At 34.5% G+C, this 25,708-nt stretch overlaps 1 protein-coding gene across 1 annotated transcript; it reads left to right on the top strand.

Moving 5' to 3' along the window:
• The first annotated feature begins 3,651 nt into the window (after positions 1-3,651).
• LOC130894827 (short stature homeobox protein-like) lies at positions 3,652-25,467 on the top strand. The gene is made up of 5 exons (XM_057801834.1): positions 3,652-4,138; positions 14,268-14,500; positions 20,451-20,508; positions 23,974-24,188; positions 25,270-25,467. Exons 1-5 carry the CDS (start codon positions 3,652-3,654, stop codon positions 25,465-25,467), a joined length of 1,191 nt encoding a protein of 396 aa, XP_057657817.1.
• Positions 25,468-25,708: the final 241 nt, after the last annotated feature.

The raw sequence follows: 25,708 nt of genomic DNA, 5'->3' as shown, positions 1-25,708 counted from the left end.
GCACGCGGTAAAGGGTCTCATTTTTTTCTGATTTTAGCATCTCCAAGCTATTAGCATTGGCAATTAAGTAATTTTTTTGACAAAGAAAAAATATCAAACGAAAAGGAAACTTAAACGATGAAAAAGGGTTATAATTAACATTAAAAAAAATAAAAGCTTAATTTCGTCAGAATAATAATTTATTTGAAATTGATTTATGAATATTTATTGTTCCCTCTTCGAGTCCTAATACCAGTTTTTAGGACTGATTTCATGGCTGATGCAGGATTTTTAGCCCGAACTTTTCTCTTAAGTTTATTTTATAAATTCTCGATAGGATTTGAGTCCGGGCTAAGCGCTGGCCAATACATATCTGCAGTATATGAACAGGCATTGGTCTACATTATGATGAAGCTTTCGCCGATGAAACCAACTCGGTTTTTGCTTCCATTGACATACCCTGGCTGCTAGATTAGGAATTGGATTGCAGAGATTGTGAATAGAATCTGTTACAAAAATTCATAACGGAGCTTTTGTGGCATTACTTATAGATGTTTCGAAGTCAGTGGTCGCAGTTTGCGTATGTTTTTAAAAAAGTCAATGTCGATTTAATAACTTGTGTCTGTAAATATTTTAATCATACGAAGTTTGTTACAGAAGTATCGAGTCTATTCTAATATCTCTGCGAAATCTGTGGGGCCCGGGCGTAATCAGCAACTCTTCTCGAAGTCATTGGTGTACGCAATTACCTTCATTAATATCAGTTTTTGAACGGCAAAGTGGCCAAAAAATTACGGATAAGGTGTTGTGTATCCGAGAGATTAGAAGCTAATGCATTCATTGAAGCTTGCATCCCAAGCTCAGATTGGTGACTAGCTCAAGAAAACCAAGACCAACAATCTGCTTACATGCTTAACCTAACCTAACCTAACCTAACCTAGCCTAAAAATCTGCTTACATGCACCGTGTATGGGGACACTTGTCGAGGGTTGCCAAGCATGTAAAAGTTGCATTAAATTTCAACACGTGACTTCGGTAAAATGATGTCAAACGGCCGTCAAAATTGTGCGAATTGTTTCCTTGAGATTTTCTCAATCAATACCTTGTAACATGATAGGAAAATGAGGTCTATTAATTAAAGACGTCAATCGAGAAGTATCCTTCAATATCTAAGGATCTTCTTTTTACACAAACCTATATAAGTTCTTATGACAACATGGACTTTAAGTTACAATTGACAGTTTTTTTTTTTATTTCAATTAAATCTATTTTCAATTTTCATGGTTCTTAGTATTACATGAAAGAAAGGTAATAAATAAAAAAACCGTTTATGTGATTTCATCGTCGTTGTTAAATCTTCCACACCTTTACTCGGCCTTCAGCTTTATGAACAAAAAAAGGACGGATGGGGCCAGATCAGAGCTATATGGTGGGTGTTCAGTCTCTGTGAAGCCACATTCGTACAGCGCGTGGACTGGAGCAAGGGCAAACCTCGGCTGATTTTGCCTCGCCTTCTTTCGATAATTACTTGACGCAACTGCCTTAAAGTAAATCAAAAGGATACCCTCACTGTCCCAAAATATTGTAGTCTTCACTTTTTTGGTGCTTTTCGTGACCGTAGCACGGGCTCTCTTTTTCGATGCCACTCCATAGAATCTTTTCGGGCGGTGGATTATTGTAGAAGACCATAATTTCCTCATCCATTACAATTGATCGGAGTACACTTTCTTGGTACTCGCGGGAAAGCTTCAAAATCGCTCACAACATTCTAATCCCCAATTATGGGCACTGTATATTCTGGATTTTTACGAGCGCATTCTATTTACTATATGAGGCTAAGAATTTATGGAGCGCACTGGGTATAAACATTTACGTTTTCTTCAGTTAGTTTCTTCACGAGTATATTAGGGTAGGCACTTATTTTGGCACTGTAACTTATATTTTTGTTCTGGGCTTCATCTCTAACCGAAGGTACTTAAAGGTTTCTTAAAGATAGAAATCGGCACGTATCATCGGGCGTTCACGGGGTGTAATTTTGAACCTCTTAGAGGATTTTAATGTTAGAACTATTTGCAGTATTTTAGAGTTGAATCCCATAGGTCTGTATGCTGTTGATGCAATTTGAGGATTTGATTGTCTTAAAAAAATTGCTATGACATCGGCAAACGTTGCTATTTATGTTTTCCTTGTGGTTGGCATAGCAGAAGTATAAATTAGAGTATAGGTCCAAGATCAAAGTGAATAAAAAAATTGAAAATTCAAGTGTTTAACACTAAAATCTAGTTTATCATCGTTATAATAGGATTCGGTAGCCGAAGTACTTCCTTAGGATGGTCTCAGAAGTACCTGGCCTACCAAATAAAACCCAAACGTTTCAGATAAAAAAATTTAAGATATATATTTTCAACGTAATCTCATTTTAGCTCTATATACGAGGATATATTGAAAAATTCTTAGCCTACTATAAAACCAAACAAAATTTCAATGTCAAAATATTTTATTATTCAACATATTCTCCTCTTAATTGGATACATTTATTACAGCGAACCTGCAACGTCTCTAAATCTTTCAAAAAAAATGTTTCTTCTTGGTCTGCAAATTAGAGCTCCATAGCTTTTATTATATCCTCGTTACCTAAGAAAAATTTACGACCTTTTAAACTTTTTTACAGTTGAGGAAAGAGATGATAGTCGGACGGAGGCTAAACTGGTGAATAAGAGGGGTGTTCTAGTAATTCAAACCCTAAATCACGAATTTTTTGAATGGCAACATGGGATTTGTGTGCAGGGAATATCATGTCATGGAACTGACACCTCATAAGTTATTGTTCGTTGCTATGGTAACTTATTTAGGCTAACTAGATATCAATACATCCTCGTACTTTTTCCAGCAATATTTAATAAGTTCGATACACTCGTCAAGCTCTTCAAAATATCCATTAACTACAGACATCACCTTTTCATTGCTGGAAAATCTTTGTCTTTGAGCTTTCTCATGTCCAAATTTGTTGTCCAAAGCAACTACCGCCATCTCTAGGTTAAACCAGGTACTTCTGTATGTGACCATCCTCGTATTTCAATTCGAATTCGTTGCTGTAGGCATATTTCTTTTCACCATTATTTTTCCATGATTTATCGTCAAAGTTTAGTACTATAAATGGAATAAAACGTCCTCATAACTGTGACATGGAAAATTCATAGCATCTTCTAATTTTATTCTCCGTAAGATATAAAAATATGATTATATTACAAAGTAACACTTCCTCGAATGTGGGTAATGATTTGTTTTCGTGAGTTCTAATATCTCTTCAAATTTATAGTCGATAATATAAATGCAATGATATTTAATATTCTTTAACGACCGCATGTTTTAGTGGAAATCTACATAATTATAGTAACGCGAAAAACAAGTAGTAAAAACTTCAGCCACTTAGAGTGAGCAATCACCTAATAATAAATAAAAGGGGGAATAACACAAACACAAATTTAATACCAAGCGCCACCCCTTAATAAAAATTCGCCAATAGTATCTCGACGATCGGTAGTTGAGGGCGGATACACCCTTAACCGCATCCCTCGTAACCCTGTGAAGTTGCCAAGGCAACCACCGTTCCCGATTCCAAATGGTGATTCCAGTTGCATATGACTCTTCCAAAATATACTTCAGATAATCATGGAGAAATTAACGCAATTCGTTTCCAAATCCTTCGAAAATAACAATAATTCCGAACATTCCCACATGTCGTTCGAAGTGAAAAACTCTCCCGTTAGCCCTCCTATAAAAACTGAAAAAGAGATGATATGTGATGATGTGAAAAAGCCTAAAAATTGGTTGATCTCGGACATAGAAAAAAACGAAAATAACACCGTCGGCATCGATTTACGGCTAAACTCCTCGAGAAATTTTTTTCATGAAAAGTGTACCGATAAAGTCAATTCTGATATATCTAGTGTTACCGCCGGGAAAAACTGCGAATCGGAAAAATCGACAAAGTGGTGCAAAAGTAACTTATCGGGACAATCACACAGTACTTGTAACCATATAGAAATTAAACAAACCGAGGAAACAATTGCAGAAAAAAGTTGTGAAAAAAAATACGAGAAAAAAGATGATTTTAGTAAGGATAACAGTGTATGTGAAGATAATGAACATAAAATATGTGAGTAATTCTTTTTTTTTAACAACAATAAGTCCTAAAAAAATTGACAAACCCAATATCTAACAAACAGCATCGCTATTTTTTTCATATTAAAAAACTTCTTATAGTTATAATCTTGTATTGGAACATTTTGACCAAAATCTTCCTTAAAGAACAATCCAATACAAGCTACAAAACTTCATTTACATTGGATTAACTACATTAAATAATATAATATGTAGGTAAACATCCAATTTTAGGTACTTAGATTTTCAGTTTAATACTTAAATACCGTATATTTTTATTTATTCATTGACGCGCCTAGATTCGGTTTTAACAAGATACGGTACTATGTTTCAAGCATCACAACTTCAAGAAAAAGTATTGCTAGAGTTAGAAGAATGCTGCAAATTCAACATCTTGCGACCGACCATCATCAATTGGAGGCTTGTAGCATTATTTTGCTGAAAAATAGAGTCTGAATAAGATATGGCTTCACAGTATGGATCTTCCTATGGAAGTGTGGAACCTGTCACTTTACATTTCTCCAGATAAAAGCGGAATTCGTCACTGACAATAACAGGATTCTATCTCTCGTCCTACCGAAATATTACTCTATACCAGACCAAGCCGCTACAAGCTAGAGAAAGACCAAAATTTCGTTTTCCACGATACGATTCTACTTATAGGTACAACAAACATCTTTTCATGATATTCAAACTACCGATTTGTGATTACCAGAGTTTTACGAAACTTATATTCAAGAGCTAGAAGCTTCAATTAAAAAATCTTGTCGTTTTGTGGTCGTTGAGTTACGTCCAAAACATTTGGCTTGATGACCTCGTCCTTTTTGAGTCCGTCGATACTTTATACAATGCGTAAATATCTGTTACTCGTTTTGGAAGTTCCACTTCCATCTAAACCAATTTGGGTGTGTGTTTTTCTGGAGATTTCAACGCGTTTTATGGAACTGAACTTTCAAAAAGTTTGATGACGGTCAATACCATTAAATAGATTTCGTAGGGAATTTTAAGTTGCAGAATTTGATCTTCTGCTTGTTAACATATTATAGAATTAGGTGATACTTGTACTTTTTTTGGACACAAATTTCTTCAATGAAAAAAAGCAACCTAAAAACTAAAATTTTTGATTCCCTTGAAAAGAGAATTTTTATGAACTAAAATTTCTTAGCCTATAAGAATCAGTGGATTCTTTGTTTTCAAATTATCACAGAATGAATTATCTAAATAGGTGTGTCACGTCGTGATAAATACGAACGCGTCACCTTCTTCTTCTTCTTCGCGTGGCGTGATCGACCGTTGGCTCCCATGTTGGCTATCGTTTTGACTCTCATTGCTTCTTTTACTGCTATGCTGAGTTATTGATTTCACGAGCTAGTGACGAAGATTTTTTTACCACGATGTTGTGGGCCAACCTATGTTTCTCCAACCCATTTTGCCTTGCATTATCAAGAGAAGAAGATTACAGGGTTACGCACCACATGACCAAAGTATTCTAATTTACGTCGATTTATAGTGTTGACTACTTCTAAGGTTTTGTTTATGCGCTCAAGAACCTTGGTGTTTTACTCAAAATAAACTCACATCTCAAAACCTTCGAAACGTTTGAGCACTGGAGAGACATAACATCCTTCCATCCTCATATGGAGATCAAGGTTAAGATCATAAGAGTTTTGTAAAACTTGCTCTAGCTTCAGCTACTCTTGTTAGTTTCTCCACGTTAGGATTTCTTTTGTTGTCTATTATGGTCTTTTATTAGGTCTACGAGGATGTATTGTATCTAATTAGCCTAGATCAGTTCCACGCATTAACAAAATATTACGTTACCATAGCAACGAACAATAACTTATTAGAAGTGTCAGTGTAAAGTTTGACGTCTAAAAAGTAAACCAGAGCTACGCAATAAATTAAAAGAAAAAAGATTTCCACCGAAATTGTGGAAATCGAAAAATTGGAGTATGGAGCAATCATCAATTATCTACCTGTATTTAAAAGGGTTAGGAGGTAAGCAGATTTACGAAGATATGCTTAATACCCTTGGTGATCAATGTCCTTCGTATGCGACCGTGAAAAATTGGACTGCAAGCTTCAAAAGAGGTAAATTCTCCATTGAAGATGATGACCGATCGGTAAGGCCAGTTTCTGTGTCAGTCCCCGAAAATATCGATGCAGTTCATGACAGACCGTCGAATTGGGCTAAAACTGATATTTGAAGCACTGAATATTTCATTCGAACGCGTTCATTATATAGTTCACGTCAATTTGGACATGAGAAAAATTGCTGCAAAATGAATCCCCAAATGTTTGAATATTGAACAGAAGCGTTCGATCTGTGCTCGATTTGAAAACGATGTAGACTTCTTAAGCCGAATTGTTACTATGGTTGAGACTTGGGTACATTTCTACGATCCAAAAACAAAGCAACAATCGATGGAATGGCGACACTCTGGTTCTCCAAGACCTAAGATGTTTCGTGTCCAAAAATCTGCTGGAAAAGTTCTTGTTTCAGTTTTTTGAGATTGCTATGAAGTAATCATGATTGATTTCTTGGATAAAGGTAGAACAATAACTGGAGATTACTATTCGACATTACTACGGGAAAAAATTAAAGAGAAAAGACGCGAAAAGCTATCCAAAGGTGTTTTGTTTTTGCAGGACAACGCCCCTGCACACAAATCTCATGTTGCCATGCAAAAAATTCATGATTTAGGGTTTGAATTACTAGAACACCGCCCTTATTCACCAGATTTGGCTCCGTCCGACTATCATCTCTTTCCTCCACTGACAAAAAGTTTATAAGGTCGTAAATTTTCTTCCAACGAAGAGGCAATAAAAGCTGTGGAGGTCTGGTTTGCAGAGCAGGAAGAAACGTTTTTTTTTAAGGGCTAGAGACGTTCCAGGTTCGCTGTAATAAATGGAACCAATTAAGAGGAGATTATGTTGTGTAATAAAATATTTTGACATTGAAATTTTGTTTGGTTCTATAGTAGGCTAAGAATTTTTCAATATATCCTTCAATATTTGTACGTTATTAACCATGATTTCTTCCTCTGGTACATTTTGTATCTTAGTTGACTTAGTTGACCATCTTTTTATAAAGTTTTTGTCGGTAATTCTGTCAGACTATAACAAGACGGTCTTTGAGCCTCCGTGGTTGATAACTATTGCAAGAGTACCTATTATTAGCGTAATATACATCGTTGACAATTTTTACATTAACCAAGACACCTTCATCAGGATTTTATAAAACTTGTCTTACTCCTTTTTTTATTTCAACGTCAGGGAAACGTTGGTGAAGTGATGCCAGTAGAGATAAAATAAAATTAATTAAATTCGAATCAGTTTTTTGTGAACGAGGAGTGGTTTAGTAAATAATCCATACAAACACTTCATATTACCCCTTTGACTATTAAACGGAGACATACTTGTTAACTTTACATAAAGAAAGCTTCTTCTTCTCCTTCCATTTATTTTATGTCTTGCCCTGTATTCTCCAGTTACTTTATTATCGATCTTGGGATATCGATGTCCATGATTCTGCTCATCTCTCTGAAGATCTTGTTTTTATTTCATCTGCTAAGGTTAATTTGTATATACGCACCTAGTTTGAGATGGACATGAATTCCTTGAGCTATATAACGTCGCGCAAACTTCCGGAGATTCTGGTGGCTTTGTTAGCTGCCTCGTTGTTGAATCTATTACTTGGTGTTATGGTTTCTACATAGTTGAAGTTCATGACTATTATTTTATTGTCTATCGCTAATTTGTAGCATACTGGGTCTTTACTTATTGTCATAGACTTTGTCTTAGGGATAGATATCTTTATATTGAACTATTATGCCATTTGGTTTAATCTGAAAAGCATTCGTTATAGATTATCTTTATCCTCTGCTATGAGCACTGCATCATCTATGTTTCCCATCGTATATTCTCTTCCTGCAGTTTCGACTTCTTTTTTATGCGGCTTAGGACGAGGTTGAAAAGGAATGGAGAATGTCACTCTGTCAAATTCCTGGACTATTTTTATCACTTTTTTGTTAATTAATTTTTCCTATAAAAAGCTTATAACGTCTTTGAGCTTTACTCTGTCAAAAGTTTGGGTTAGGTCAACAAAGAATAGGAAGACTTGCTTATTATAATCTATAATGAAAGCACTACATCGAAATCAGTATGTTAAAAATGTTTTTGCGTCGGTTTTTGCATCGGTTTTTAAGTTTGTCAATTCATTTTTCAAATGGGGATAAAGAAATGTGAGAGCTTTCTTATTTCAAAAACTTACCCTAAAATATTCTCATTCTAAAAACTACAACCTTGCCTCTAGCTATTAAGGATTCAAGTTGGTAGGTCCAGCCCTCCTGAGTCCCTCCCTTCCTTTTATTTTTATGACCTGTTAATTTGACTGCAAGGCATTTGTCTTTAAATAAATAATTAATTACTTTTCTTAATTAGAGTACCTTGACATTAAGATGTTTTCAATTACCTCTAACGAAGTTGCGCAAAATGTTTAAGAGAGAATAATTAGTTAATTGCTGTCTATGGGGTAAGTTATTCTCATACCGGATTTATTTTCTCCTTAACACCCTACCATTAATCACTTTTCTTTACGAGTGGCTTCTCTTTGGGATCTTATTTATACTGACAAAAAGTTACTTAACCTTTTGTCAATATACAGGTTATATTATTATTCACACTGTAATTTCTAAGACTAGCAATTGGCATATTTGAAAATGATTTTCGAAATATATCTTAATGTCACGCTAGAAACTGTGGTATAAAAAATTTGAGGAAGCTTTGAACATTAATTCTAAGACAGATTTTCCAATCTATTAAGTCTTCGGTCTCTGAATACCATAATTTGGTTATTTAAACGCGAATTAGAAAAATACTTGTCTGTGTTGGCGTAGAGATAGTAAACAGTGTCACCAACGGTTCAAGAAATTTCAACTTAACCTAAAACATCGCAAATCAAAAGCGACTACTGCTTTATCATGATGAAGATGAAATTTCTTTCTTCATAAACTTTCTTCACCTCATTGTAAGTTTACAGTTGTTCCTATTAATCAAGTTGAGATTGAGAAACTCTGATTCTTATTTCAAGTTTAGAGCCACAGATCAAACTTGTAACCATATTAGTACATACAAATTGTAACCTATTTTTTTTCGTTCATTATTAAAAATTTAACTTGTTCTTTGCAAATAATTCATTAGTACGGAACTGTACTGTACAATAATCAATCACCTGTATGGACAAACAGGTTTATCCATGTTTGGCATATTTTCATCTGTCATTAGTCAACTCGAAGTTAGTTTCCAATCTCTTTTAACATGTTTACGCATGTTTTTAAATTTATTACATTATTATTGAACAACATCTAATATTAATCGTGTTCTAAGATCCAAATTACAAAAGATCTCACCAAAACCAGCTGTAGGGTTTTGGTCAAACTTAAAATGGTTTGGTTAAGTTTAGAAATGAATTTTGCCATTTGCTCTTGAAACAATTTAAGTGTTTAGAAACAACGACCGATACGAAACAGGTTGAGCCTTGCTGGAGTGTAAACTACGTTTCACGAAATTGTCCACGTGTGGGATGTACACGGACTCTGCTCAAATTACGGAGGGCCTAAAGCAGCCAGAACAAGATGGAACTTGTTACTATCAACATATGAAGATATGGAACATACCAATTGAAATAATCGCTGTAATTAAACGTTTCTACACACTTTATAACATGGGCAGTGTCATATTATTATTCCTTTTAAGATTTTGCTCAAATCTGCTTTAAACTACACTGGAGAATTTTTCAATTAACTGATTTTGTATTTTCTGCTTGTTTTTATCATAGAACATTAGCAAAAAATGTTTTTGACTTGTGAAAGTCATAGATCGCTTGCAATAGAATTATTTTGAACAAAATTGATAAATATTTTTTTTTTCGATGTATAAAAAAGATCGTGATGATATTAAGATACTTAAATCGATTCAAAATAATGTTGTTGACTGTAAGATTTATCTGGGGTGTCTGAAGGTGTGGATTAACGCTGGAAAAAGGTAGGGGGTGAGAAGGGGTGTGGGTAAAACCTCCCTTGAGAGGAATTATCTCAGACAACAGTGGAATTTAATGCCTTTTCTCCCTGGGGTAATAAAGCTATAGTGAAATAGACCTAGATTAATTTAATTCTATTACTTTAATGAGGATACAAATTTGGCAGACAGAAACGGCGTTTCAGATTGTAGAGCACTTCCATATTGATAGATGTCGTATGTCATTCTGATTTTTACGCATCTTGAATCTTTGTATGCTTTCTACAAGATTGAATTAAATGATTTATACTGCTACCTCTTCTATATTACTTTAAGTGGGATGTTTTTTTAAATAGCAACGTTAATGGGAAAAATTTTGCTATTAGAGTGACTCAAAATTCGTACACAACACCTATAAACACATTTGAACTGATTCTCTCGAGAATACTATTGTTGGTAACTACCTAAAGAAAAGTGTATTGGTCTTCTTCTGATTCGAGATCATAACCTAGTTATTGATTGTTATTTATTTTCTTTGATTCATGTAGTAATATTGTGTCAGCTATATTTTATTATAAAAACAAAATTTTTACTACCAAATTTCTGCAACAATTACCTAACCAAGCCATCCATTTCAGTGGAAATAAGCTAAAATATTCCTCATATCTAAAAGTAGAAAACCAGCTGAATAAGTTATTCTCTATTGACCAATCAGTTTACTTTCAATACTTGCCAAGCTGTTGGAGAGGCTATTGAAAGCCAAAATAATATCCATTCTTAATAAAAATATATTCTTAAGTATTGGATTCTATGCTACCATTTGCAACTACAAAGAATAACAAATAAAATCATACAAGGTCTGGAAGACAAAAAGTATTGCTCCGGGATATTCCTCGATGTAAATCAGACCTTTGATGAAGTCAATTTTACTGGTACTATATCTTCTATATACATACCCACATCAGATATCATTCTTTGTGCAATGTATGCCGATGGCACTACTTCATACTGATATCCTCAAACTGCTTCACAAATCCTTCAAGCAAATCTCGACAGGCTACAGCAATGGTTAGGAATATGGCGAATTCAAGTTAACGACACTAAATCCATCCACGTGACCTTCACAAGCAGACGAGAAAACTGTGTCTTCTTTACAATAAACGAGCATAAAATTCCATAAAGTAAGGAAGCCAAATATCTTTGAATCCAATTGGATAGACTTTCTTGTAGGGACCATCTCTTAATGGAAGGAGAACAGCGGAAAATCACAACTATCAATTGAGAATAAGTTATTGGTATATAAGACAATTCTTAAACCTATTTGGACATATGGAATCCAGCTGTGGGGCTCAGCATCTGAATCAAATAAAGATACGAGAGTTGCTACTTAAGTTTTCAAATAGGCAAATAAAAACAAATATTTTTAATCGGATAAGGCTTTATTGTTTTTCAAAATATTCTTCATCAAGATCAATACACTTTTGTATACGTTTGAACCATTTGTCGGTGTAGAAAAACGTAATTTATTATTTCGAAAAAACAGGCTTTTGCTTCGAAATGCTTAGTGCGAGAACATTTTTATTTGAATTTGAAAGACAGAAAGAAATTTGATACAGTTGATTGTTTTTCATTTTCAAGTCCCATATGCTTCGATTCATAGTTCGTCGCCTGTCACGATCTTATAAACGTCTTTTGGAGCACCGCGATTGAATTTTTTCAATATTTCTTTGCAAATTAAACAGTATCCAACGCGAACGAATCTTTTTGACAACCAATATTGAATGACGATCTCGCAATATCAGATCGATGTTTTCGGATACAACAGCCGATTTTGGACGATCTCCCACGAAATTCATCCTGCAGCGAAGTGAGACCACGATTGAATTCGAGTACTTCATCACCAAAAGTCCAAGCGAGTTGATCGGCACACTGCTGTTGGTTTAATCCACGTCGAAAGTTATAGAGAATCATCGTACAAAAATGTTTGCGATTTTTGACCAAGACGAATGTTTCAAGTAGGTATCTGTAAACAACGTACGTTCACCATTAAAAATGTCAAACATCATTGACCAGTGACCAGTGAAAAGTACAATGAAAGATTTCCCAATCATCTTAATCAACTGGCCAGGGTCAGAACCTATTGTACGACGTAGACTCAATAGATTCATCCCGTATGATATCGCTAGCAGTTATTAACATATTTTATAAGGATTAGAAGTTTTAGTTAAGTTTAATATACCTATTTTTAACCTAGTTTTAATACATATTTTGTGGGTTTCATATACTAGACAATTATGGGGGTTCTACTCCACAAGTTTTCTTATTGACCTACGATTTACTTATTTTTCCACGTGAAAACAGATTGTGAATAAATTTATTTAATAAATAAAATAATTTTGAAATTATTTGTTAACCTAGTTATCGATTGTTACATATTTCCTTTGATTTATGTGGTAATGTTGTGTCAGCTCTATTTTATTATAAAAACAGAATTGTTATCATTATCAATGAATAACCAAAACGAGGACAACGTAATGATGACAATAAGAAAGAAATATTATATATAAGTCCGAAAATGCACGTTTTTGAGAGTTGAGAACGCCAAAATCATTTACAGAGTAATATTTACACCGTTTAGGGAAGACAACTTAAATGGGGTTTTAAGCATTTATTTAAAGTGACCCCCTGAAAGGATTTTTTATAATTTTCCATATTGCAAATGTGGAAGTGTGGTACAAAGTCGTTAATTCTGCAAAAATAGTTGAGTATATGAGGTAAAAATTTGACCCAGTCTATCGAGAAAGCACCCTAATATTTCAAGAAAAATTAGAAATGATAGATATGGCATAGAGACTAAATTGTAAGGGATATCACATGCTACTGCGAATAAAACAAAATCTGGAACGAGAAAATCAATTTGACAGAAATCAATGATAATCTGATAACGTTCGTAACAATGACTGCTCGTTGTTTTGACAAGTTAAATTGTTCCCTCAATGATTCTCACTTTAATGCAATAAACTTTTTCCAGCAAAAATTGAAAACAAAGTATAAATTGAATTTCCCTTTGTTTAGTTAGATTTGATTGAATATAAAACATAAAACGCCCATTTTAGCAATTTAAATCATGTCGGGTTGCTCCTCCCTATTTTCCAATCTCCCTGTTAACTCTCCAGTCCCCATTCCATGTTTACGCTTTAAAGAAATAGGAATGCTCATTTATCGTGCCTTGATTTCACTCCGACGATTTCTAAAGACAAAAATAAATACAATCTCGAAATTATTTACTTTACAATTATTTGCACAGGGTATCCAAAAAATTAAACTCACTACAAATACCTACGGGTCAAGTAAGAAATACAAACTAAATATATTAATACTAGTACACAAAATTTTCTTCTTTTTTAATAAAAATAAAAATTGTCCAATATGGAATTTCCAAATAAAAAAATGTACCTACTCTATAGCATGTACCCAAATATAGGGCTTCAAAACACTCTTAGAGTCTAAGCAACACACCAAATGTTTTCAAAATTTGTGTAATGGAATGATGTGACCAGTTCAATATAGATAGGGGTGAACCCAATTACTGGGACAACCTACAGGGCCTGAGACAGGCAAAGACTTTTCTGAGAGTGTATCGACCTATGAATATTAACAGTAGTCCTGTCTCAATGGATACCTAGACAGCAGATAATGCAGTCTGCAAATTTTATCGCACAGAAGACGATACCTCTATCCACATTCTCTCGAAGTGTGAGTCACTACGGAACAATGAATTTGGGGATGTATGAAATAGAAGACGAAGATCTCTGCCAGCTACATTAATCCCATATTCTCAATTTTCTAAGAGGAGAGGGATAAACAGATCAGCTGTAAATACAGGATTCTCCAGTATCGCAGCAAGAAAGTGGGCACAATAGACACTACAGTAGGCGCGTTTCGATAACCGAATAATCGTCTTCAGAGACTGAAGGTAAACTAACATTTACCCTCCGTTTCCATAGCAAACACTGCGCATTTATTATTGTTTACCAACGGGAATAGATTTATTGTTGTTTTTTATTCTGTGCTAATAATATTGAAAACCGTTTATATATTTTCAGTTGTTATGAATGAATCTGACGAGAATATAGATGAACTATTATCCCGTGAAAATACCAACATCAACCATTCCGCTTCCGTAAAATCGACTACAAAACAGCGAAGATCCCGGACTAACTTCACGTTAGAACAGCTAAATGAATTAGAAAGGTTGTTTGATGAGACTCATTACCCTGATGCCTTCATGAGAGAAGAATTGAGTCAAAGACTTGGTTTGAGCGAAGCTAGAGTTCAAGTAAGTAATATTTGAACTTAACCTTACATCTGGGTCTTTCTAGCAGATAAATAAATGTAACTGAGCACTGCTGGAACAGAAGTTTCCTTTATTAGTTTGGATTGGTATTATTGATATTGACAAGTTTTGTAGCTTCAACTGTAATTATTTGTCTATCTATGTAATCATTGGAGACTATTTCCATCCCGAATGAAAGTATTGGATCAACTTATATATGTATTATAATGCATGAAATCATTTCTTTTATATACAAGGGTTGTCTGGAAAGTTAACAACACTTATCAATCTAAGTAGTGCGCATTCTTTGAGAGATTCTCACTAAAATTTTACCATTTTGGACGCTTAATTTCTATTTAACAATCGTATATGTGAATCGATTTTTTTGAAAACAAAAAAATTAAGTATTTTCACTCAAATGCAATACATAAATTGAAGAGGACTAAGACACTAAATCTGCATCAAACTTTTTGGGCAACTTAATTCAAACGTGGTCATAATGGCTTGACTAGCGACGAAGGTTCTGAATGACAACAATAGACGGTTACATGGTGAATTGTACGAGCTTCTAAGCTACATAATACCGTGCAGTTCAGCTCAATTTGAAAGAGGTTGCCAACATAAGCAACATAATAAAATCAACAAAAAACTCATTGTCTCACCTCTCCTATTTGTAAACCTCTGATCATGACAAAGCTAAGACAACATCGTTCAGCAGCCGAGGCTAAAACAAAAGGAGCAGATCCTGCGAAGTAGGGAGGTAGGAATGGAAAAGGAGAGGAATTTTGGAACCTTTTTCACGATGTCAATACCTATATCAAGTGTAAATATGTCATCCTACTTTAGTTATATTAATAAAATGTAAAATATGAAATATATGACTTTTATAACATCTCGTAATGTGCTAAATTAAACACCCATCCTTTTATGATACAAGAAATCTTTTTTATTAAAGAAAAGTCTCCTCCAGATGGCACGATTTAATAATTATAAGCAAACTTCAATCATTGGCATAAAAAAAAAATCTATCTGTCTCTATCAACTCTATAAACAAACAACAAACTAGCTAAACTGTATAAAAACTTCAAAAGACCCAGGATTCGCTCATAGAGAATGAAATCAAGAGCAAACAAAAACAACTGTTAAGCATATTTTCAAAATGGTATACCTCAAGGGTCAATCATAAGTAACACATTCTATGATCGCAATCAACGTCATCCTTACCTGTAAAAGTGAATGTTCAATTAGGGCAAAGGCACATTTTTCATCAAAGTAGTACTTTAATACATCGAATGACAGCTAATGACAGCTGTTAAGTGTCGGAAAAAATTTGATTTCACGCCTACTAATCCTTGTCAATATTAACGCTAAAATTATTCATAAACAAATATCTGTAGATAAGATACTAATATTTAACTTGTACTGTTAAAAAAATTGAGTCGATAAAAAGGTTGATGCAAATTTTGTAAATGTAGAATAAAGAAGTTGGGTGTTTACCGTGCTAGAATAAGGGATGAACCACTATAGTGTACAAATAAGACAGTAAGAGAGCACAACGTGACTGAAAGGGTAAGGTTGCTGTGATCTTAATTTAGAACAACAGAGCAAATTGGAATCAACTAGATCTTCATATTTGTTATGAGCTAGTAAATCCAGCACTGAATATGATGTTTCAAATTTATGACAGCCATAACAGTCTCATGATTGTTAATTCCCAGTATTTACCATTACGAGATATTTGCTCGAACCCCAGTAAAGTCCGATAATGTAAAAACGTATCTGGCCATAAAATCAATTCAAAATTTTTTTCCAATAAATCCTGCGAAGTTGTAACATAAATACTAATAAAGTAAAATGGTCAGTTTAGGGTCGGAAATCGGCGTATACCATTAGCCATTGATCGGTGTGGGATTAGTGTTTTTCTTATATTACCAGTTTCCAAACGATTTAGCTCAAGTAATTCAACTATTAGCAGATAATTTCCTAATGAATACGTATGATGTGTAGGAAAGGGGATTCATACAGTGGCGACTCTAGCTGACAAAATGACAGTTTTATAAAATAGTTGTCATGAACAATACTATAATAAACACAGATCTATAAGGGAATAATTTAAAAGAAGAATTCACAAAAAATAACAGTAATAATTTATTAGGCAAAGCTTGACAAGACCAAGGCCGCCTCTCCGTCATCATAAATATACTAATATTGAAAGAAACGCCAGACACCATCGTAAGAGCAATCCTCAGTTTCAATACGAACAACACGACCAAAATTGAGACAGGAGACACTTATACGGAAGAGATTCTAACACCAGGAGGCATCAGCCAAGGCTACAGCCTCGGCCCATTACTGTTCAATCTCTTAATGAACAGAATTATAAAGGAAGTATTATCACTTAATATGAGATACCGAATGGGACAACTACACAAATTTTGCTACGTCAGCCAAGCGATGAACATGACTGTTTCCACAGAAAAAACGAAAAGCATAACCTACAGAGTCCTTACGATGTAAGCTGGTAGTTCAGGACAAAACAAGTCTCACAATTTTAATACCTGGGTATAGACCTGCCGAGTTATCATGATCCAGTGAAGGACCTAAGAAGCCAGATCAATAAAGCGACTGCCATATCGGGCTGCTTAAGACAGATAATATGCACGAACGAATACATGGATAGCAAGGTTAGGATCTATAAGACTTGTATCAGGCCAATCATGACATACGGAATAGAAATAAAACGAAAAGCATGCTTCGGGTTGCCGAAACGAAAACGTTCAGGACTATAGTGGGAAAAACAAGAGTACAGTGATTTACAGTGATGTCCAACCATATCAACAGCAGCAGCAAGAATTTCGGCATTCAGAGAAACGGTTTCGGTTCATACTTTATCAAACCTGGTTGACGTGAACCCACATACTCACATATATGCACGCACGCACATATAGACGAACACGACTTCGTCACTGGAAGACGGGTTATGTGGCAACCACGACGCACTTGAAAATATAAGTACACGACCTCTTTCTTCTTTTCCGATTAATTTCCTCAACAAAACAATATTTTTCCGCCATCCGACATATTCTTTATTTACGATTTCAGGAAAAACCAGCATACCTACATCCCTCTACCTTCCACATTGTTTATGACTCCTTGTCTTATTTCTTACTTATACGAACCCCAGTGGAATAAATAGTCCTCCAAGAGGCTAAGCATCCGTAGGGTATATAGGTTAAGTTTGAATTTTTCCATTCACCTAAGGTTTCTGGTGGTCTTCACCGTCTTTAGTAACTTAGAGTAATTGTTTTTTTTGTTCCACGCCCATAAGCTTCCTCATTTTTTCTGAAGAAAAATGTCTTTCCTAGATTTCATCTGAAAGAAACTAATTGTGGAGTAATGGAAAATATTTAATTGGAAATGATTATAACTAATTAATTTAACCTTAGAATATTAGAATATTATGGTCCGCTACTGGAAACCCATCAATTAAGTACTAGATTAACGACGCTAAGGGTATATTAAGGGTGATTGATATCCTTCTCGATCGCTTGCGGATTCGAATCCGATGAATCGGTCACTCTGCAGTACAACAAACACTTTATAGATTGATTGTTCTAATGATATTGATCCTGAGAACTAGTGCCATTTCGCTTCAGAGCCATTTCAGTACAACAGGATAGTAAAAAATCAATGTTCCTGAAAATTAATGATACACAAATACACTTTTTTGGGTTCTTCCCTCGAGATACAAAAAGGGGGGCTAAGACAAATAACGTACAGTTTTTAAAAGTTTAACTTAACTTAATAAATGTTTTTTCGCATATGAAAACCGACATTACCTATGAGACACCCTCTGTACTATGACTGGAGACATTATGACATGTAGGATGAATATCTCCTCTGTAATGTTATGTTTCTGACTAGATGGATAAATATTCAATTAAACCTAGTCAAAAGGTCTAACAAGTGTTTATTTTTGTGCCGTGCCCCACTTTAATCTTTCGAAAATTCTATGGAATAAACAAAAAAAAATTAATTACTTACTAAAGAAACTTAAATTAAAATAAGTTTTAGGAAGAAATAATTAGGTAATTGTTAAAGAAACGCAGTTAGTTGTAAGTAAATTTTCAAAACATAAAATGAAAAACTGGAATTCAAATTCCAAATAATTATAATAAAAATTTTTCTATATTAATGTAACGTTTTTCGGGTTTATTTATACTTTTATATTTGTGGGGTGAGTTATTAAACACTGTCTCTTGCATTCTTAATTTATTTTAACACTATACACTACACTAAATTATAATAATTTACTTTTACTTATTCCTTATTTTCACTACGACTATTTATATAAAACTTAAATTACTGCGTTTACAGAAATCATTTATATACCCAAATAAAGTTCTAGAACAAAAAGAAATAAATGAATAGACTTTCCTAGAAATTATTTAGAAGAAATACTGTAGATAAACCGCCTTCTTCTAAAAAAATTATATACACATAAACATCAAACCATTTATCAAAAATGTGAAAAACGCAGCCCGAAAAGCGACGCGCGAATTCGCCGAATGGTTAAAATTTAAAAATTTAAAAAAACATAGTAGTTGGACAGGGCCGGCCTAGGGAACCATTTTGCGAACATCAATTTATTCAGTCTCAAGTCTTCACGTTGTGTTACATTTCTTTTATTTCACCAGTAATTTATTTACAGCACTAAATACACATTTGGGTGCACATGAAGACGTAAACGCTAGCCATAGTTTTATTGCACATTTTGTTAAATATCATTCCTCAGTTTATATTAAATGAAGTTTTAACTGATATTTCTGACAAACCCACTGACATTGCCTTCTTTACCCATGTTGATAAATCAATTTGTCTTAAATCAGAAATTTTTTATTCAAATCCGCAGATAGAATATTCAATTCAAAAAGGTAATCAAAATATCTTCGCTTTTGCATTGATAAGAGTTTTATTTGTTTCTTGATTCATTATATCAAGTTTTTCAAAGAAATAGAGTCAAGTAATATTTGGAGAGTTTAATTCGTTGGCTTCTATTTTCCATTTCTTCAGACGTGCTTCTATTTTGCTTAAACACTTTGCAGTTTTCTGGGTTGTTGTGAGACGCTAATATTATTATTAAAAATGTCTCTATTTACTGTTTTTGGTTACCTAATTACAAATCATCTAAAGATATGGCTAAAATTATTGTTTGCTGGTGCTCTAGCGATCTTTGGATGATGTGGCCCCTAGAATCTTTCAGCTGAGTTATCCCTGAAAACCAGCTGAAGAACATGGTTTCAAAAATCGATCAGTGTTGTAGTTTTCAAGAAGGCAACATGGCTGACGTTGATTATATTTCATATTTGTGTGTGGCAGTTATAAATGAGATGTTGGGGTATTGGATCTGAAATTTTACAACCAAATTATGTGATTAACGAACCATGTAGAAGCCTGCTCCCTGCCATGGATATCTCCTGCGCGATTGGCGGCTTTGACCTTTGGCAGACAATAATTGTAGAATTTGATTAGATTTTTGTTGTGAAGTCTTTAAAAGTGGGTATGTCAGCTATATTATGTAACCACGAAGTTCTTGGAAGGTTTGGGAAGCATGAATATTCTATAGCCGTATGGAAGCACACCTGCAGATACGCTGATATTGCTGTGTCGTCTGCGAAGATGGGGATTGCAATTTGATTTGCGGTTGGCTAAGATACAGTATAGTTTTCAATATGGTACCTTGGGGTACTCCGGATTCAATTTTTTATGGCTATATCAGTATATTCTGAGTGATATCTGTGTGCAAGTATATACATTTTTTCAAGGTCATCGCTTACCTTCTTGACAACTCGATAAACGATTCCAAAATCCGTACCTACTTCTTCATTATCTATTATTATGGATTGTTAACTATCTGTCATAAGCAGTGAGGAAATATTTGTTTTTCTTGCAGGTTTGGTTCCAAAATAGAAGAGCCAAATGTAGAAAACATGAGAATCAAATGCAGAAAGGTACGTAATTGTTTTTGTTTTTTACTCATTATCCGATTTAATAGAAACAAAATTTATGTTTAGATCGGATTTGCCATTTCCATGATCCCTATCGAACTTACGAGGGCGTTTTACATACTTTTACTAAGCAATCATCAAATAAGTACAAACATAACTCACGCGAAAATCGAGTATTTATACCTTTTGTATTATAAACGCTAAATAAATCAACATTATCATCGCTACAAGTTTTCTTGAACAGTTTGCTGTTTCAATTAATTAGGTAATGATAAACTTAAAACTGAGGCATTAACCAAATCCATTCAATCATACTACGAGCAAAGTTGCGTGGCATACAGCTCATGAATAAACAGTCAACATGCTTATTCCATATTTGAAATGAATAAACGGGAACTTAACCCCTATTTGTAAATGTAATTTTATCAAATCTAAGCTCGACGAAGCCAGTATATCTACGGATGAGGGGTTGGTGGACAGGGACGGTCTGTATCGCAGATGTCAGTGTATTAATAATGACGTGTTTAAGACATAACATTTAAACTGAATTTCTTAGAACCTAATTATTCGTCTTAAGTTAAATTTAAATTTAATTTATTACTTATGTGACTGCAAACTGAGATTTTTCTTACCTCATTATTACCTAGTAAATTCTTTCGAATTACGTGACTGAATTTGGCAATATTTGATTTATTATCATTACATTTGCTTTTGGAATTCATATATTTAAAAATATGTTGAGCACGGATCAAAGGAAGTTTGTGGTAAGTGCTCAGTGTCTCAGTGTCAATCACGAGCTCTCACCTCTTACCAATATACGGTTTATCTACTTCTCTATCAAACGTTTCACTCTCTTCGTTTTTTAAGAGTTTTATATAAATATTTGGTCGCTGTTCATGCAGGCTTCACTAATAGTTTGACACCTGTCAAAAGTTTTTGAGGATTTTTTGTTGGTTAACCCTCAGAAGCATGTGTCGTAGTAACAGTAACAAAAACATATATACAGCTTATTCGAAAATATCGACGTTGTCAATATTGATCGTTTGAGGGGCACCTAAGGATGACGAAAATCGACTAAAATATAAGCGAATATAATGTATGATAATGTATCAACAAACACTTGGATGCCATTTACACTTTTGCGAGTGCGTTAGTGTTTTCAAACAGGGAAGACATGACGGACGTCAACATTGAAGTTGACATATGAGTGACATTTCATATTTTAAAACTAACTTTGTGTTTTTAAAGTGAAACTAGTAAAAAATTCTAACGAATGACATGAAGTCCTAAATGTTGATACTTTCTAAATAATTCGGTTGGGAATAAGAATCGAAACCAAATCTATTGGTTACGCGCAGTTAAGCCATCCTATAGTTACGTACTGCATTTACGAGGGCCGTTTTTTTTTATTACCAAAAGATTGGTACACTCACGTTTACTTTTCGACACAATCACCGAAAAGATTGAGTCATTTGTCATATCTGTGGACACGTATTTCAATACAATCTTCAAAGAAATTCGCCTCCAATGAACAGACCTCGAAACTTTTGAAAAATCCGTAGACAAAGCAGTGATGGTGAATCTGTGGTTTTCTTTAACCATTCTGTCAACTCCTTGGCCCCCTTCTTCATGCACATCTTTAAACTTTCCCTATACACACGACTCATTCTCCGATGAATTTCTGCAGCACTATGGCCTTCAGCCAGTAGAAAAAGAATCACACTTTGCGGGACCATCAATAATGGCTGTAGCACAACGCCGACTGACGCCTGAATGTCCGCCCGCGTAGCGTAGCGTCTGCACGGAGCGATCGGAGGTTGAAAAAAAATGGCTCACGTATATTTCGGTCACCTACATAAGAGACCCATCAAGAAACACTACCGACTATTTTACAGAAGAGAGCTTATTAAGATAATGGGAAAAGAGAGAAATAGTGAAAAGGGAAGTCCTACCAGTAATCGTAAAAATCATTTGTACAGTCCCTGGTCTGGGAATCGGACTCACATCTATTGGTTACGAAACGGAAAAGTATTTAAAAAAATGTCATAGAAAGCATCTCACGCGACAATAATTTTCTTACTACTCTCAAAGTTTGTTTATTGCTAAAAGCGAGTTTTTTAACCTATAATTTATTTTTGATTGAGAAAAAATCGAATTATTAGTATGAATTGTATAAAATGTTGGGTATTTTTGGAATAAAAAATCCGGTCGGTAATCAAATAGTCAAAAAAGAGAGACAGGAAGAGGAACTGCGGCGTTGTGTTGATGTACGCGCAAAGCAGTAGGCAGTAAGTGTAATTTACCGGTCCCTGGGGTCCGGCCCTCGCCGGACTTGTACCCAGACCAGTCATCTTCCGCCCGGACCCGGTATTTGGATGACTGAGCTCCGGAAAATTGTTCCCTAGGGGAATTATTTTATTTGATTGAAAACTTTCTCTTAGCAGTTTTTTGGCGTGCTCTTGTATATAAATTCGATTATGTACCGCAGATTTGTTGTGGGGCATGAAGTCATGACATATTCATAGTCGCCCTGGAAATTATGAGGGTCGATTCTTGCGATGTTAAGTATAATTTCAGTTACAAATTTCATCTTCTAAATATTTTAACGGGCTTATGCGAGTTACCGCTTCCACTAGTCAAAGTGATTTATGTACGTTATGGGAGACGGTTGCAATTTAATTGATTCTACCATCTACAGTGTGATTATACCAGACTAGGTAACGAGTTATATATGGAATTACGCGCTTACGTATGTAACGAAAGTTTGAGGAAAAAATTCGTCGCCTTCAACTTAATTCTAAATAACAACGAATCTATTTGCCGTAGAAAACACAGATTTTATAACGTTTCAGGTTTCATACGTCAAATTAGAAGTTATGGCGTTCAAGTTAGATAGCAAATTCGACTATTCACAACAAAACAATAAATGGACGTTGACAAGGAATACCATGTTCAAATATTGCACATTTCGTCAACCAAATAAAAGAAACAGTGGCGGCGCAAGTCCTAACTTAATGTGGGCAAGGTACATTTCGCGAGGCCCTCTGATGGTGCAAAAAATTGGCTTCTTAAATGTTCTAGGACTTTCAAAATCTCATCCCTAGCGAATCAACTTAAACCAATTTTTAATTGTTGAAAATGATGTACACAAGTCATTGCAAACACGGTCCATTCTGTTTTATGATTTGTGTTGGTTTTGGTCAATTTTTTTTAACAGCGCGTAATTCAATTTGAGAGAGTTTTCAAAACAACTTAACTGAGTGGTTGTCCGAGCTCTACTATCATAAAAAGGGTCGAAGTAGAAGGTTGAAACTTTGTGTAAATCTTGTTGAGATTTGTCACATACGCGTCCATAAAGATTTTCGCAAACGTACTCTATATACTATGTGAGGCCAAGAACTACACATATAAATACATATATTTAAATTTCTATCACGTCTTTAAATGCGGTATAATCAATTGTTGTAGGTGTAATATTAAACAGCCACAGTCCACCTTCAAGTACACCACTAGAACCATGCAGAGTGGTACCTTATATGAATGTACCTGCTCTAAGAGGTATTTCCTTGACATCGAATTCTGTAGCATTAACAAATTACGACAGGCTGTCGACAACACCTTTTTCCCAACAAGGCACTGCTTTCTCTGCGATCAATTCAGCTTTTATATCAGCAGCACAGCAGGTAAGTCTACTTTTTCAAATACAATTAATAAATCATTGGGTAATAATTGTATCGTTTAACCCTCACAGTTACGATGACCTTGAAAATGTCGTATTTTGTACAGTTTTTTGTGCTAAAACATCCTTTTGAACAGAAATACGATTTATTGAGATTTTACAACATTGTAGTATACCACTAAATTTGCGAACGGTTCGTCATGTAAAAACAATAGGCCAGCAGGTGTAGACATAGATCTCTGCCCTGCGTAGCGCTGCTATGTCCTCGTAGACAAGCTCCTCGTGGGTGTCGGGGTCTTGTGCCATCCACTCATCAATGTCTGAGTCGTTTACTTTACCACAGCCGGAAATTTCTCTCACCAGTTGAAGCAGGGGTCCTCGGTTAGAACTGTCATTTGGCGAGTCAACACAGTCAAGGGAAATCCACAGCTTTCTTAAAGACTTCCAAAATCGCCTGTTGGTCATTTTGAAGCTGAATTCAATTGTATTGAAAAATACATTCTAAATGTTATGCGACATTATTATCTTCATTCTACGTAAAGTTTTGCGATAGAGACATCAAAATTTCACATCTTATTAATTGATTTTTCTCAGTTATGATTGCACCAAATTGAAAAAAACTTTATATTGCTAATCAGATGACTAAAATCCCTTTCCAACAAAGTACCACCCGACCCCCTTTCTTATTCAAAATTTTCGAAGGGGCCCTTATAATTCAGAGGAGGTGCTAGGGGGATAATATTTTCATACTATAAAATGTCCATTTAAAAATAAATCGCTCTATTTCAGTTTTTTTTTTCATATAGTACATAATAATTTAAAAATTGGATTTATTCCAAACATAAGAACAAAAGATAATTCCATGCGCAACATTTAGTTTTTATGTGATTAGATTTTGTATTATTGAGTATTGAAAAGTTATATCACAGTTAAAATATTCTTAAATGTAAATGGGCTAACAAAGTTTTCTCTCCTTTTGATTGTTCAAATTCAATAAAATTCAAATTATAATAAAATAAAAATGAACGAATGTTGATTATTTTTCTGGCAAATAAACACTATTATTAATGAAACTGTATTTTTAGTACGCAGCCGCAGCTGTAGCTGTAGGAGGTGGCTCAGCAGCAGCTGCAGCAGCGAGTATACTATGTCATCCTCAATATCCTCTAGAATTCGCTGCCTTGGCAGTGGCGCACAAAAACTCTAGTATTGCCGATTTGAGGCTTAAAGCGAAAAAACATACGGAAGCCTTAGGATTGTCATCGCGGGAAAAACCTCTTTAATTTTTTTATTAAATTATTTATAAATATTTAACTTTGTTGCCATCTCACTTTCGGTAAATAAAAATTCAAATGTAACTTCAAATATCGTTGTAAATGAAACTGTAAAGAAGCTGTAAAGATGTAAAGAAAAATATTCTGCGATATTCACTGTAAAAATTTTTGTAGAAAATTAGTTAGAAAGACGTTTGTTCCATAGTTTTTAGTTATAGCCGATCAACTAAGCTGGAATTTCTGGAACCGT

The sequence above is a fragment of the Diorhabda carinulata genome, chromosome 1 (assembly GCF_026250575.1).
Source record: "Diorhabda carinulata isolate Delta chromosome 1, icDioCari1.1, whole genome shotgun sequence".
Lineage (NCBI taxonomy): Eukaryota > Metazoa > Arthropoda > Insecta > Coleoptera > Chrysomelidae > Diorhabda > Diorhabda carinulata.
Note: the sequence above shows the minus strand (reverse complement) of the source record. Positions and strands in the feature narration are given on the sequence as shown.

Excerpts from the sequence above, each read along its gene's own strand:
- LOC130894827 (XM_057801834.1), top strand. The coding sequence starts at position 3,652 with ATGGAGAAATTAACGCAATTCGTTTCCAAATCCTTCGAAAATAACAAT. Across the intron at positions 4,139-14,267 it reads AGATAATGAACATAAAATAT|TTGTTATGAATGAATCTGAC; the intron begins GTGAGTAATTCT and ends ATATATTTTCAG. Across the intron at positions 20,509-23,973 it reads TGAGAATCAAATGCAGAAAG|GTGTAATATTAAACAGCCAC; the intron begins GTACGTAATTGT and ends CAATTGTTGTAG.